The sequence below is a fragment of the Elephantulus edwardii genome, unplaced genomic scaffold, assembly GCF_000299155.1.
Source record: "Elephantulus edwardii isolate Elephantulus edwardi_28Jun2011 unplaced genomic scaffold, EleEdw1.0 scaffold00087, whole genome shotgun sequence".
NCBI lineage: Eukaryota > Metazoa > Chordata > Mammalia > Macroscelidea > Macroscelididae > Elephantulus > Elephantulus edwardii.
In genome coordinates, this window is record NW_006399837.1 from 13,276,264 (window position 1) to 13,289,870 (window position 13,607).

A 13,607-nucleotide genomic window follows, 5' to 3' on the forward strand; every position below is an offset into this window, starting at 1 on the left:
ACTTCCATCAGCATTTGCTAAATAAATGAAGAGGTCCATCAATACCATACAGTAACAGTTGCGGGGGGGGGGGAAATGAAGCACCACTTAACTCAACTGCAAAACAGACTGTACCAGCAAGCATTAGAGAAGTTAAACAAGAATTGATATATCACAGATTAAGAGCTAATTAAAAATCAAGTAATTATTCTGCAAAAGCACCAGTGACTCTAAACATAAGACTATATTTTCAGGATACATATAAAAGATTATGAATATTTCAATCACGTAACAACAGTAAAATGCAAAACCTCTATAAAGAACTCTCAAAAAAACTTCCTATTCAGTCATTTACTGTCTTGTAAGTTAATAGAAATTTTAAAGATAATGAATTAAAGCAACAAAGCAAATGCCTTACTGTTTTAATAGGCACCAGATATTCTAATATTTAGCTTCACAGCTAGGATGAATTCCACACTACATTGAGTGAAATGCTGAGAATATTTAAAAAAAAAACACAACAAAATAAAAACCAGAATACACACACAAAATCCCTTTTGGGGTCTGAAAGCACTCTTTGTCTCAACTTAAAACTATGTCTCAACTCTATGTCACTTAAAAGGGATGATATAGGAAAAGTTTGGCATATTAAAAATAGGAAGGGTATTATGTTCTCTAATTTTTAAAGTGGAAGGACTCTCCTAAGATCATGTTTGAGAATACTGCTATAAATAGATTTTCTCTTCACCTAAAACAACTATTAATAGTAATGTCCATTTTCAGGGATATAGAAAGACAATTTTCAATAGAGATAAAATACAAATCTGGACAGTTCATTAATAAAAGTTATGATTAACAGCATGAGTTAAATTGTGCAAGTCTATTAATTCATTTTACCAAATAAACTAGCAAATTAAATTGGATGGCAAACACTAATAGGCCTCTGTGTAATAAAAACAGCTTTTTTAAAAAAGACATAATCTTTATTGCTATTTCTTTTTAATGAACCACAAAACAAGAGAAAGCAATACAAGTAATTTTACTAGAGAACTAGCTTTCATTAACTGTTGTTGTTATGCGCCACTGAGTCACTTGTGACTTGTAGTGACCCTATGTACAACAGCTCTGAACTCTGCTCTATCCTGAGGCCATCTTCTCTCTGACACATCCATTCCATTACTCCAGTCACTGAAACATCTCATCCAGTGTCTTCCTCTCTTGTGCTGCCCCTTCATATCTCAAGCATGATGGCCCTCTCCAAAGACAGGTCCCTCCTTGCAACATGCCCAAAGTATGTCAGATGCAGCTTCAGGAAGTTGAAGAAAACAGTCTATTCTTTGTCACTAGCTGCCAGAAATCAAAAAAGAATACCTGAAAATAAAGTCTATGTCATCTGGAGTAAGCTGGATTTTCTCAGCTGTCTCTGAAAAGCCTAATGTGATGATGTTTTGTACTGTCAAGTCAGAACCAACTGAGAGCTAAACCTCAAGATTTTCAGAACCATTAAATCACATAGGAGGAGTGTGCCCCTCTTTCTGCCAAGAAGCAGCTGGTAGATCTGAACCATAAAGCCTTTGGATTAGAAGTGTAACTCTTTACCACAAAAGAGACAATCTCATGTGACAACGGTAATTTATTTTTCGATTGAATTTACTAGACATGTAAGATTCACACAATCAATATTTTTAGAATCCAAGAAAAAATGTGCTATGGATGTACTCATTATGTTAACTTTATATTTAAAGTATCTGTCTCCAAGTTAAAATTTAATCTGAAATTTCTTTAATTATGGACTAAAAATTATTCAGTTAAATGGTATATTAAGTTTAAGTGTCTACACTGGGTAATGGTGATGATTTCTCTTCCCATAATTTAAAAAGAAATTACTAAGGGATTGCTGTTGGCTGCCGCCAAGTCTAGCATAACTCACAGCGACCCAATGAACAAAAGGCCTGTAGCCTTTCTATAACTCTGGTTGTTTCTCAAAGGTTCATAGCGTTTCCAGAGGCACGTTGTTTAGGAAGTAGATGCCACAGATATTTATCAATTTACCATGATACTCAAAAGTCACTAAAAAATTCATTTATGCTGTTTTGTTTGCAGGGGTGAGCTATAACAAACCTAAGCATCAAGGATCCATATTGGGTTCTCACTTGTTCAGCCTTGCACACAACAGGTAAACTTTCCAACCCACAGTAATAAACCATACATGACAAGTGAAGAGAGAAAATGTACACTTTGGTAGAATAAAAGTCAAGAAGGACTAACAACTTATAGTACAAAGCCAGTCACTTGAATATCAAAGTTGGAGCAGCAATTTACCAGAGAATAATTCTGAAAAGTAAACTAATTCATTACTATTGTTGTTGATTGCTGTTCAGTTGAGCATGATTAACAGCAACCCTATGAACAAAAGACCTCAAGCCTTTCTTCAACTATTGATATTTATCAAAGTTCCTAAGAATTTCCAGAGGAATGTTGTTTAGGAAGTGGATGCCACTCCTGCTTTCAAACCTGTCTTTAACTGGGAGCGCCATCAAACACTGTCCACTCTGGGTAACCATTATGGCACAAGTTTCGGCATCACAACAACCCCAGGTTACCTCGATACAGCATACTGACAAAAGAGTGCTGTACCACTTAGAAGAAAGTTCCTGCAAAATTCATATATATACCATACATATTATATATTTAACAACTGACTTTTAAATACAAGGCCCTTCCCGAGGTCTTGTTGACTCTAAAAGAGGCTTAAAAAAAAAAGTATGTTGTTGTTACATGCCATTGAGTCTCCTGTGATGTACAGCAATCCTATGTACAACACCTCTGAACCTTTCCCTGTCCTGAGCCGGTCTGAATAATTCCGACAAACCAACCCCCACCCCTGTAGCCCCGGATAGTTATCAATCCATCTCATCCGGGGTCTCTCTCTCCTGCCCTGTCCCCCACTTTTCTAATCATGATGTCCTTCTCCAAGACCTTGTCTCTCCTGTCCACATGCCCAAAGTATGTGAGACAGAACTTTAAAATCCTAGTCTCCAAGGAGAGACTTGGTTTCACCCTCTCCAAGACAGACTGATTTCTTTTCTATTAGCAATCACATATTAGTCTAGAGGCTAAGGTTCCCCTGATTTAGGTCATGGTCTTCCCAATTACCTGCTATACATCAGGGAGCTGAACAATGACTAAGCTCAAAAGAAGAATAGATGCCTTTGAGCTGTGGTGCTGGAGAAGAGTCTTTGAACATACTATGGACCACCAAGAAAACAAATAAAGTCTGTCTTGGAGAGGGTAAAACCAAGTTCCTCCTTGGAGGAAAGGATTTTAAAGCTCTGACTCATACTTTTGGCACATGACCAGAAGGGACTGGTCCCTTGGAGAAGGACATCATGCTTGGAAGGTTGGAGGAACAGCACAGAAGAGAAGACCCCGGATCAGATGGATAGATAAATTAACTGGGGCAACGGGGATAGGTGTGCAGGACTCAGACTGGTTCAGGATAAGGCAGACTTCATAGCTGTTGTATGGGTAGGAAGTGACTCAACAATCACATATAATAGAAGCACAAAATTAAAACATCAAGTCGTTCTCTTTCAATTTTTTTGTCTTCTTTCTTCTGTTTCCAATCACAACCTATTTCCAGCCACATTTATTTTTTAAGATACAAATGGAAGATATAGTTAGGGCCTTGAGCTATGGAACATTTTAACACTATAGCACATCCACTGATTTAAAAGATACAGAGTATCACTGTAAAGAGATGCATCTTGGTTAGCTTTTTGCAAGGAATGGATGCAGCTTTCACGAGACTTTTTCAAAAAGGCTTGGCAGCACCTAACACACTGCTGGTACAGTCTCCATGTTGGGGTCATTCCCTTAATTGGGATCTTCAATAAGTTGTTTTACTGATCATAGCTTCCAAGTAGTTCAATTTTAGCTTTGCAGATTTCACCTTGGTTACCTCTTCTATACCAATCTCTCACGGTTTTCATCCACACACAGTATATAAACAAATGTGGCCAAGTCTTCTTTGGTAACCTGCCGGGTAACGTGATTCCTAAGAGTACCAAACTTCTTCATGCAGTCTTGCCATCAATAAGGAGGGTCTCGTCTTGATTTCTTCCCTTTGGCTTTTCAGTGTTGTAGTGCAATATTTACAATTTCTTCCGATATCCATATCTTGGTCTTTTTCTTTCTCCTGTCTTTGCAGTGATTTTTTGCATTCTTCAGGAATAATATTCTTGATAATCTTCCTCTACAGTTCTTCCGGTCTTCGCTCATTAATGCTCAAGGCTTCCAATCTGTTCTTGAGACGGTCATTAAATTCTGGTGGGATAGACTCGAAGTCAAACTTTGGTTCCTGTGGATTTGATTTGATTTTCTTTAGCTTCTGCTTCAACTTGCATATGAGTAGTGGATGGTCCGTTTCACAATCCTCAGGGGGCCTCGTTTTCACAGCTGGTACTGAGCTTCCCCAGCAGATTGAATTCCTGTGTAGATCATCAGGTGAAGTCCACGAGTATGGCTGCCGTTTCTTATAAAAAGTGTTTAACACAATTCTGTACAGTCATTCTGTCTCCAGCCTCATTTCCGTCACAAAGTCCATACTTTCCAACTACTTCATCCTTCTTGTTTCCAACTTTTGCATTTAAATCACTCATTATTATTAAAGTATTGGTTGAATGTTCAATCAATTTCTGACTGCAAAAGTCGGTAGAAGTCATCTAATTCCTCCTCTTTGGCCCTAAATGTTGGTGCATATGTTTGAATGATAGTGTTATCAGTGGGTCCTCCTGAATGCATAGGGATATTATCCTGTCACTACAACATTTATTTCAAGATGAATCTAGAAATGGTCTTTTAAACTATGAAAGCGACTCCATTTTTTCTCATCTTTTAATCTCCATGTTGTTGCTGTTAGGTGCCATCGAGTCGTAGACGACTCACAGCGACCCTATGAACAAAAGGCCTGAGCACTGTTCGTACACAGTGTTTCCACAGGCAAGCCATTTCGGAAGTGGATGCCGCTCCTACTTCCAGGCTTGTTTTAGTCAGGAAGCTCGAGCAGACACTGTCCACCCTGGGTAACCATTACCACGTGTGGCACATCAGTTTCATCTCCATATGATTCTCCAATTTGAATTGTCCCATGCCAAGCCATTTCATTTTGCCAATGCCTGGTACATCAGTATTTACGTGTTCATTTCTTCCTTAACAATCTCCAACTTTCCTACATTCATACTTTTCACATTTGATGGGTCCAATCAGTAGTGTCTGTTTGCAACAGTTCCTCCTCCCTTGTGACTCCCAGTGAGTTAGCTATGTGCTAACCTAACGAAGGAGCTGAACAGAAGACTTTCAAAGGGCAGGATGAAAAGATAAAGCAAAGTATTTTAATGAAATGTGCAAGAAGCTGGAGCTGGAAAATCAAAAGAGGAAATTACTCAACATTTCTTAAACTGAAAAGAACTGGAGAACAAATTCAAGCCCTTAAGAATGCTGAAGGCAGAATGTTAAACAACACAGGCACCATTAAAAGAAGATGGAAAGAGAACACTGAGGCAATATACCAAAATGAATTGGCTGACATAGAAAACCTTCATGAAACAACAAGAGCTTATGGTGATGAAAGAGGAAGTTGAAGCTGCTCTGAAGAAATTGGCAAAAAACAAGGCCCCAGGCATTGATGAAATACCAACTGACGTATCTGAGCAAACAAATGTGCTCACCAGGTTATGCAAAAAAATCTGGAGGGCAACTATGTGACCAGTTGCCTGGAATCTATATTTATTCTCATTCCAAAAAAAGGTGACCCAACAGAGTGTGGATATTATTGAACAATATCATTAATACCACACACAAGCAAGATCCTGCTGAAGATTATCCAGAAACGACTGAAACAGTAAGTTCATCAGCAGAGAACTGCCACATGTGCAGGCTGGGTTTAAAAAAAGGCAACATCATAGCCAACGGAGATGGATCTTGGCAAAAAGCAAAGAGTACCAAAGGAATGAAAAGGCCTCTGACTGTGTCAACTGCAACCAATTGTGGAAAACCTGTTGACAAGAATTGGAATCTCAGAACACATAATTATGCTCATGTGAAACCTTTACTTGGACCAGAAATAAGGGTAGGACAGAGCAGGGAAACACTGCACAGTTCAGGATCAGGAAAGGTATGCATCAGGAATGCATCCTACCTCCATGCCTTTTCAAAACATGCCTATATGCAAAACAGATCATTTGGGAGGCTGGACTTTATGAAGAGGAGTGTGGTATCAGGACTGGAGAAAGACTCATCAAAACCTGCATTATGTGTATGACACAACTTTGCTTGCTGAAACGGAAGAGGACAGGAGGCATTTGCTGCAGAAGGTCAAGGACTAGAGACTTCAATATGGATTCAAGCTCAACATCAAGAAAACAAAAATTCTCACAGATCTGTCAACTGGCAGCTTCATGACAGATGGAGAAGAGACTGAGATTATTGATAACTTCACCTTGCTTGGCTCCATAATCAATACTCTTGGCACCAACAGTCAAGAATCAAAAGGTGAACTGCATTAGGAAAGTCTCTTGTGAGGGATCTCTCTAGAGCAACGATGTCATTCTGAAGACAAAGGTGCACCTGATCTGGGACATGGTCTTCACCAATTACTTGCTATGCATCCGAGAGCTGGACAATAAGTAAGCATGATAGAAGGATCCATGTCTTTGAGTTGTGGTGCTGGAGAAGAGTTTTGAACATAGAGTGGACTGCCGGGGAAAAAAAAAATTCTGTGCTGGAGATGGTGAAATGAGTTTGCTCCTTCCTCGAGGCCAGGATTTTGACACTTACTTTGGCCATATGACCAAGAGGGACTAGTCCTTGGAGATGAACATCATGTTTGGTAGGATGGAGGGACAGCTCAAGAGAGGAAGGCCTCAGAAGAGACGGACTGACTCAGTGACTAGAGCAACAGGATCAGGTCTTTCAGAGATGATGTGACTGGTGCAGGACAGGGCAGCTTTCAGGACTAATTAATGTATATAGGAATGCTATGAATCACAGACAATCGATGGCACAGAACAAGAGCAATCAGGAGGGTTTCTTATTTCTTAAGGAGATGTTGCTGCAGTGCCTATCCTCCACTTAGAAACATCACAGATTTCTATGCCTGTTCTGTCATCTTCGCACACAGATAAAAAGACTCAGTCATCAGACAGAACCTACAGTCTCTGTGGTATATGCTTAATTCTAGTATCTCTCGAGTCTTGTTGTTGGTATGTGCCGTCGAGTCGTTTGCGACTCATAGCAACCCTATGTACAACCTGCCTAAACCCTGCTCTATCCTGTGCCAATCTCATTGCCTCTGACACACCCATCCCGATTACCCCAGTCACTGAATCAATCTACCTCATAGAGGGTCTTCCCCTCCTGTGCTGTCCCTCTACTCTATCCAGCATGTTGTCCCTCTCCAAAGACCTGTCTCTCCTTACAGCATGTCCAAAGTATGTCAGGCGAAGCCTCAGAATCCTTGCCTCCAAGGAGCAGCCTGGTTTAACTCTCTCTAGGATGAATCTGTTTGTTTTCTTGGCAGTTCATGGTACATTCAATACTCTTCTCCAGCACCACAGCTCAAAGGCGTCAATTCTCCTATCCTCTCTAGTCATTGTCCAACTCTCTGATGCATAACAAGTGATTGCAAAAACCATGGCCTGTATCAGGTGCACCTTAGTCTCCAGAGAGACACCGCTGCTCTTGAGTACTTTTAAGAGAGGTCCCTAACCGCAGACTTTCCCATCACAATACGTTTTTTGATTTCCTGGCTGCTGGTGCCAAGAGTGTTGACCGTGGAGCCGAGCAAACTGAAGCTGTGAACAATCTCAATCTCTTCGCCATCCATCCTGACGCTACCAATTGGTCCAGTAGTGAGAATCTTTGTCTTCTTGACATTGAGCCTCAGTCCATACTGAAGGCTGCAGTCCCTGACCCTCTGCAGTAAGTGCATGAGGTCCTCCTCAGTTTCAGCGAGCAGGGTTGTGTCATCGTCCACCAATCCTAACTCTCGAGTCTTAGGTCACTTAAAAAAATTCTTAGTAACAACCATCACAGATTCAGTGAAAGCAGGAGCAGTCTAGGGTAAGAGATGTAAAGTGAGGGAGAAATGCAATGCTTACCAAAGCTGGGACAACACTCTTGACAGGAAAGCCTCCCAAGGTCTCCTCATTGCCCATGACCAAAAGTTGACACATTTCAATAACTGCCTGAAGTTGCTGACTTTCATCAGTGGCTTGTAGTCCTTGCAGAAGCTGCTGGGCCTTAGAACCTTCAGAGGCAAACAAATGAGCATCTGTAAATACTGAAGAGAATTATTACTTGGTGGAAGGTGAGGCTCTAGATAAGAAACACTTGTTTATCTTCCAGGATCTAAAATACAGGGAAGACTGTGTTTAAGACATAAATGCTCACATATTCAAGGCAGAATCCAATTAACAGCTATTTTTAAAAATCTTCACAGTGAGGAAAGGTTTTCTTTATAAGAAATGTTTAAGTTAAAAAAAAAAAGAAGAAGAAGAAATGTTTAAGAACGTCTCTATAAATACCAAATCAGGACAAATACAATGAAAGATAAGGAAATACAAGATCAAGGCAACAAATAAAGAATGGAACAAGAATCTGGCTTTACACTTCTCATTTTCTATGTGCAGGACGGCCACTGGGTTGCAGTTTCTACTTTTAAGACTCAATTGTATGGCTCCAAGAACTGAAAAGCATTTAAGGGTGAACTGACCACAACAAGAAAGTTGTTACTAAGCTACAAAATGTGTTTGTATATAAGCAAACACAAAGCATATGAATGCTTATATGCCAACCAATTAAGAAATTTTATTTAGACATCATTACTCTGAAACCTTTTATCATTCTACACATGTATTTCCCAGTAACTCTGAGAGTGTAGACTGTAGGGTGCTCTACTGCTAACACAAAGTTAGTCTGACAGTTCAAATCCACCAGCTGGCCTTCTTAACAAAGCTGGGCACTCTCCTCCACAGCAATGAGTAATGAGTTTATGATTAATATAGGGACCCCTGGAGCCAGAGCAGGCTAAGTGCTGAAGCATTAAAGCAGCGGTTCTTGTCTACCTCCCACCCACTTCATGGAAGAAAAGGCCATTCACAGGCACGGATACCCTATGAGGCAGTTCAATCTGGTCCTACAAGTTCAGAACCACTAAATTGGAAACAAAAGAAGATAGGAATGTAAAGAATTTAAATAAAAATACAATCAACACTGGTTTTATTTCTTTTTAAAATTCAATAAAAACTAGAATGGAATAATACGGTATCTTTCACAAAGAACTCACTGATAATTTAAATAAATGATAGAGGATAGCACAACAAATATGAGAATCTGAGAACTGGCCAAATATGTTGGCAAACTGAGCCTCTGAACACTCGCTAGATTATCAGCTATGAGTCAGTTCTCACTTGATGACAATAAAGTTTTTATTTTGAATTATAACAAAGCAATGATATCCACTATAATCTCTAAGATAAGCATGGTAAGCAATGTATACACAATGAAAAAGTTAATAAAATACTAAAATTATGACAGTAATTTATTAATATAAAGCTCCAAGTTACCATCTCTAATCTACCAGTTGAAGATTTCAAAGTTTGACACCATAGTCCACTGTTTTGCTTGCTTGGCGGAAATACAAAATAGTATAAGCCCTTAAAAGACCTACAACATCCTCCACAATTCACTACGATTTAACTACTCACATAGAAGTAAAAATCTGTCATGAAGATAATCCTAGAAAACCAAAACAGGCCAGCACAATACCAAAAATGACAAGCTAAATGTTAGTAACAAGGTCCTGACTATGTTCATCTATACAACGGAGTGCCAACAGCAGCTTTACAAAAACAACCTGAAGTGTCTCTTCGTCACAGTGACCATGTATCTAATCAGAGTAGTCTACTCAACTTTCTTTCTAAAAGCAGTCATGGGATTTAAACCATTGACCTCTCATTATCAGTCCCAAATGTATTACTAAGTCACCAGGGTTCCCAACAGGTCCCTCTGAAATGATTCAGGAGGAATTGTTATCTGAGATCAACCGACAGGACAGTAAAAGCAAAGAAAAACAACAGCTGCTTCTTCCAGAGAATAAAAATTACTTACATATAGTGTAAATTTCAAGAGTCCCTGTTTTTACTACTGGAGACAGAATCTCTAAGTATGAATACATTAATGTGATAAGATAATCTTAATGGCTGACAACTAAGTGGAGAAATCTTTCCTCCCAAGCCTGCTTATGGGGGTCTGTTGGAGCTCTGGTGGCACAGTCTGTTACATGATAACCAAGAGGTTGACAGTTTGAATCCAGCAATCACTCTTGAGAACAAAGATGTGCAGTCTCCTCACATATAGATTATACCCCTGGAAACGCAATACAGGCTCTCTCTGAGTGAGCCGGAAATGGCTGAAGGCAGTAGGTTAGAGAAAACCCTAACTTGATACAAAATAGGTAGTTCTGCACCATCATCAACAATATTCAAAAGAATCAGTGTAGGTGTTAGTGTAGGACATTTTCTAATATGATACCAAGAAAAAGCATTTTTTTAAAAATCTATTACTATTATTTAAGGCGAGAATGTACATGAATACTATTTTTAAAGCAGGTTCTAAGTTCATGAAAATAGCGATACTTATGTAAACAGATAACTAGTAAAAATCATAATTAAGTGTATTAAGGATTTTGGGAGGAGGACAAACTTAAAAGTATGAACTTACTGGCTCCGCTTCCAATTGTTCTGTGGAAAAGCTGAGACATTCGAGGACCAAGAGGACCAAACAGGTGAGGGGGCAGACCCCTGGCCTCTAAGAGAGCTAGGGAGACAATTGGGGGTGGGGAGTGAATGGATTTAATGCAGGTGATCTTATTCCTGTTAACATTGATCTAGTCAATGGAGCTTTCCATTCTGAACCTTAAGAGTTGCTTTATTAAATTCTCTAATTACACACAAAACACACTCATGTTCAGCCCCATGTTCAAAACAAAGTATCTAAAAGTATTAAAAGCATTACATTTTTCAAATGATTTTAAAAAAAAATTCTACTTCTTTATTTTAGACAATTAAACATTACTCCTGTCCTAGTTTCCTCTGGTAATAATTCCAAATGAGATACTGGTCATAGGCCTTTGACAATATCAAGAAAAATTATGTGTTCATTACAGTCAAGCCTTCAGGAACTTAAAAAATCTATTTTCGTTTGATTTAAAGTGTTTTGGTCTTACATAAAAAATCTGTTACAAACATTTCACATCAATAAATTTATCTATGCATAAGACAAGCCTGCTTTCCAGGGAATGAACATCAAACACTATAGAAGAAAAACCCTTCAGCTCAGGTAGACTTTTTCCCTTCTCAGTTGAGGTATACTTTCCCATTAATTTCATAGAAAGCAGTCTTTTTCAAGATTTTTTTTTTTTATTATAAAACCACCTAGTAAAGTACTTCAAAGGATATACATTTAGCTTTCTCTGAGTTATACAACAGACTCTCCAATTGCAATTAAATGAGAAATTTAGCTAGATTATGTTCAGATAAACGTATCTGAGTTTATTTCAACAAAGTTCTTAAGACTAGGTAGCTCAGTAACTTTCCTTACCTTGTAACCGTCCCATCTCAGAATCATCTGATTCACTCTCCCCAGAGGTGGTCATGCCAACAGCTCCAGCAACAGAACTAGAGGCTTTAAAGAAAAGATTTGGACCTTTTTTTAAAAAAACAGTGAGGGTTAGAAAAGAGCATTGACATTTTCTGTCTGGCTTATCAAAGGCTTACAAACTAGAATGAATAAGACAGAAGTGCTTCCCTACTGCACACTCAGCTGTTCTAATGCTACTCAAGTATTGATCACAGAAGTATAAAAGTATCACCTGTGTATTTCATACCTACATAACCTTGCTGGCAGGTTCCTTATGTGTGTTAAACTCTTCCAGAATTAAGTCAGACTAAAATTTTGTAACTTTTTAACAGATCATCAATTAAACAATCAGAAATACAACAGAAAACAAAACTGGCATTTGATGGTGTCGGTCTTGTATTGTCTTCAGTCAGCTTTTTTCTTGGACTGCAAGTACAATTTCTAAAATTGCAAAAGTTGCAACATTTTATTTTCAGAAAAAACTCTTTTCAACTAATCAATGACAGCACAACTACTAGAGATCTATGAATAAAGAGTTCAGACTCGCAGAATGGGGGAGCTCTGGTGGCCTAGTGGCAAGGAGCTGCAACTACAATCCCAGAGGCACACGGTTCGAATCCACCAGATGCTCTGCCGGGAAAAGGAGACAATCTCCTCCTGTACCGGTCAGATCTGATTTGACGGTACACTCACACAAAATTTAAAAAAAAAAAAAAGAGTTCAGACTCTAAAGGGCTCTACTCCCTCAAGCACTCGCCTATACAAAAAATTCAATCTAGACTAAAAGGCTGATTTTGCTGTATTATGAACCTGACCAGGAAGTAAACAATATTCCCACAGAAGGAACAATTTCTAGTCCCTAAACGTTTCTATTCACTCCTCAAGGATTTAACAACAAAAAGGCAACTGACCCAAGTAGAACTATCATCCTTAATACTTTAAGCTATATATACAGAACAAGAAAGAACCAATATAAGTGAGAAAGAGTATCTTCTCGAATATTGCTAATATTACTGTTGAGGAGCTGTACTGCCCACCCAAAACGCATGTGGCTCAAATCCATCAGCTGCTCCAGGGGAGACAGATGGCCATTCTCCTCTCAGGCAATTAAATGCCTCTGAAAACCCACTGGAGGGTCAGCTGTGAGTTGGTTCAGACTTGACAGTACACAAAAATACTAAGAGGTATATAATTCAGTGTGCCAACACAAAAGTGAAATTTGAAGAGCTCTTCCTAGAAAAGGAGATGATGATATAACCACCAGCAATTTTATATTATTTGGTCCTTTAGAGATTGTTAGTAATCCCATGGTTCAGAGTTACAAGTAAACTATAAAGAGTATTATTAAATAGTTGAGAAAATTACAAAGTTTTTGTGGGAGAAAAAAATAGCTCGTACTGGTGTTCTAGAATACTCCTTCCAGATGTATGTTTTTGTAGGCACCATCTTTGTGTTTTACATCTCAGTTTTACAAAGATAAATAAGAGCTTTGTCACGCCCATTAGGCAACAGATGCTAAGCTTATCCAAAGTCAAACAAGGAGCCAGAAGTTTGAATCCAGGCTACGAGGTTATATAGCTTCATAAACTGTACTTTTTTTTTTTTGGTGCATGTACCATCAAATCAGATCTGACTGGTACAGGAGGAGATTGTCCCTCCTTCTTCAGCAGAGCATCTGGTGGATTTGAACCCTGCACCTCTGGGACTGCAGTGCAGCTTCTTGCCACTAGGCCACCAGAGCTCCCTCCATAAACTGTACTCTTATAAGATATACTTGATCAGTTCTTTAAATATATTTCTCAGTCGCATTTTTAAATTTCAGTATAGGCTGCTACTTCACATTACACAAAACCCTTGTTTAAAAAACATTAGCAGTAGACTCCAATCATGGCCAAATTTCTTAAACTGATTTGTATGCTTGCTTTAAA

At 38.8% G+C, this 13,607-nt stretch overlaps 1 protein-coding gene across 1 annotated transcript in view; it reads right to left on the minus strand.

Annotated features, from left to right (window-relative positions):
* The window catches only part of TRIP12 (thyroid hormone receptor interactor 12), an 87,590-nt gene that overhangs the window by 40,899 nt on the left and 33,084 nt on the right, over window positions 1–13,607 (minus strand). Inside the window, exons 6-8 of the mRNA XM_006890328.1 lie at window positions 11,641–11,724; window positions 10,762–10,857; window positions 8,139–8,287 (exon numbers count right to left, since the gene is read on the minus strand). Coding sequence (XP_006890390.1) covers window positions 8,139–8,287; window positions 10,762–10,857; window positions 11,641–11,724 — 329 coding nt within the window. The remainder of the gene's footprint in view (window positions 1–8,138; window positions 8,288–10,761; window positions 10,858–11,640; window positions 11,725–13,607) is intronic.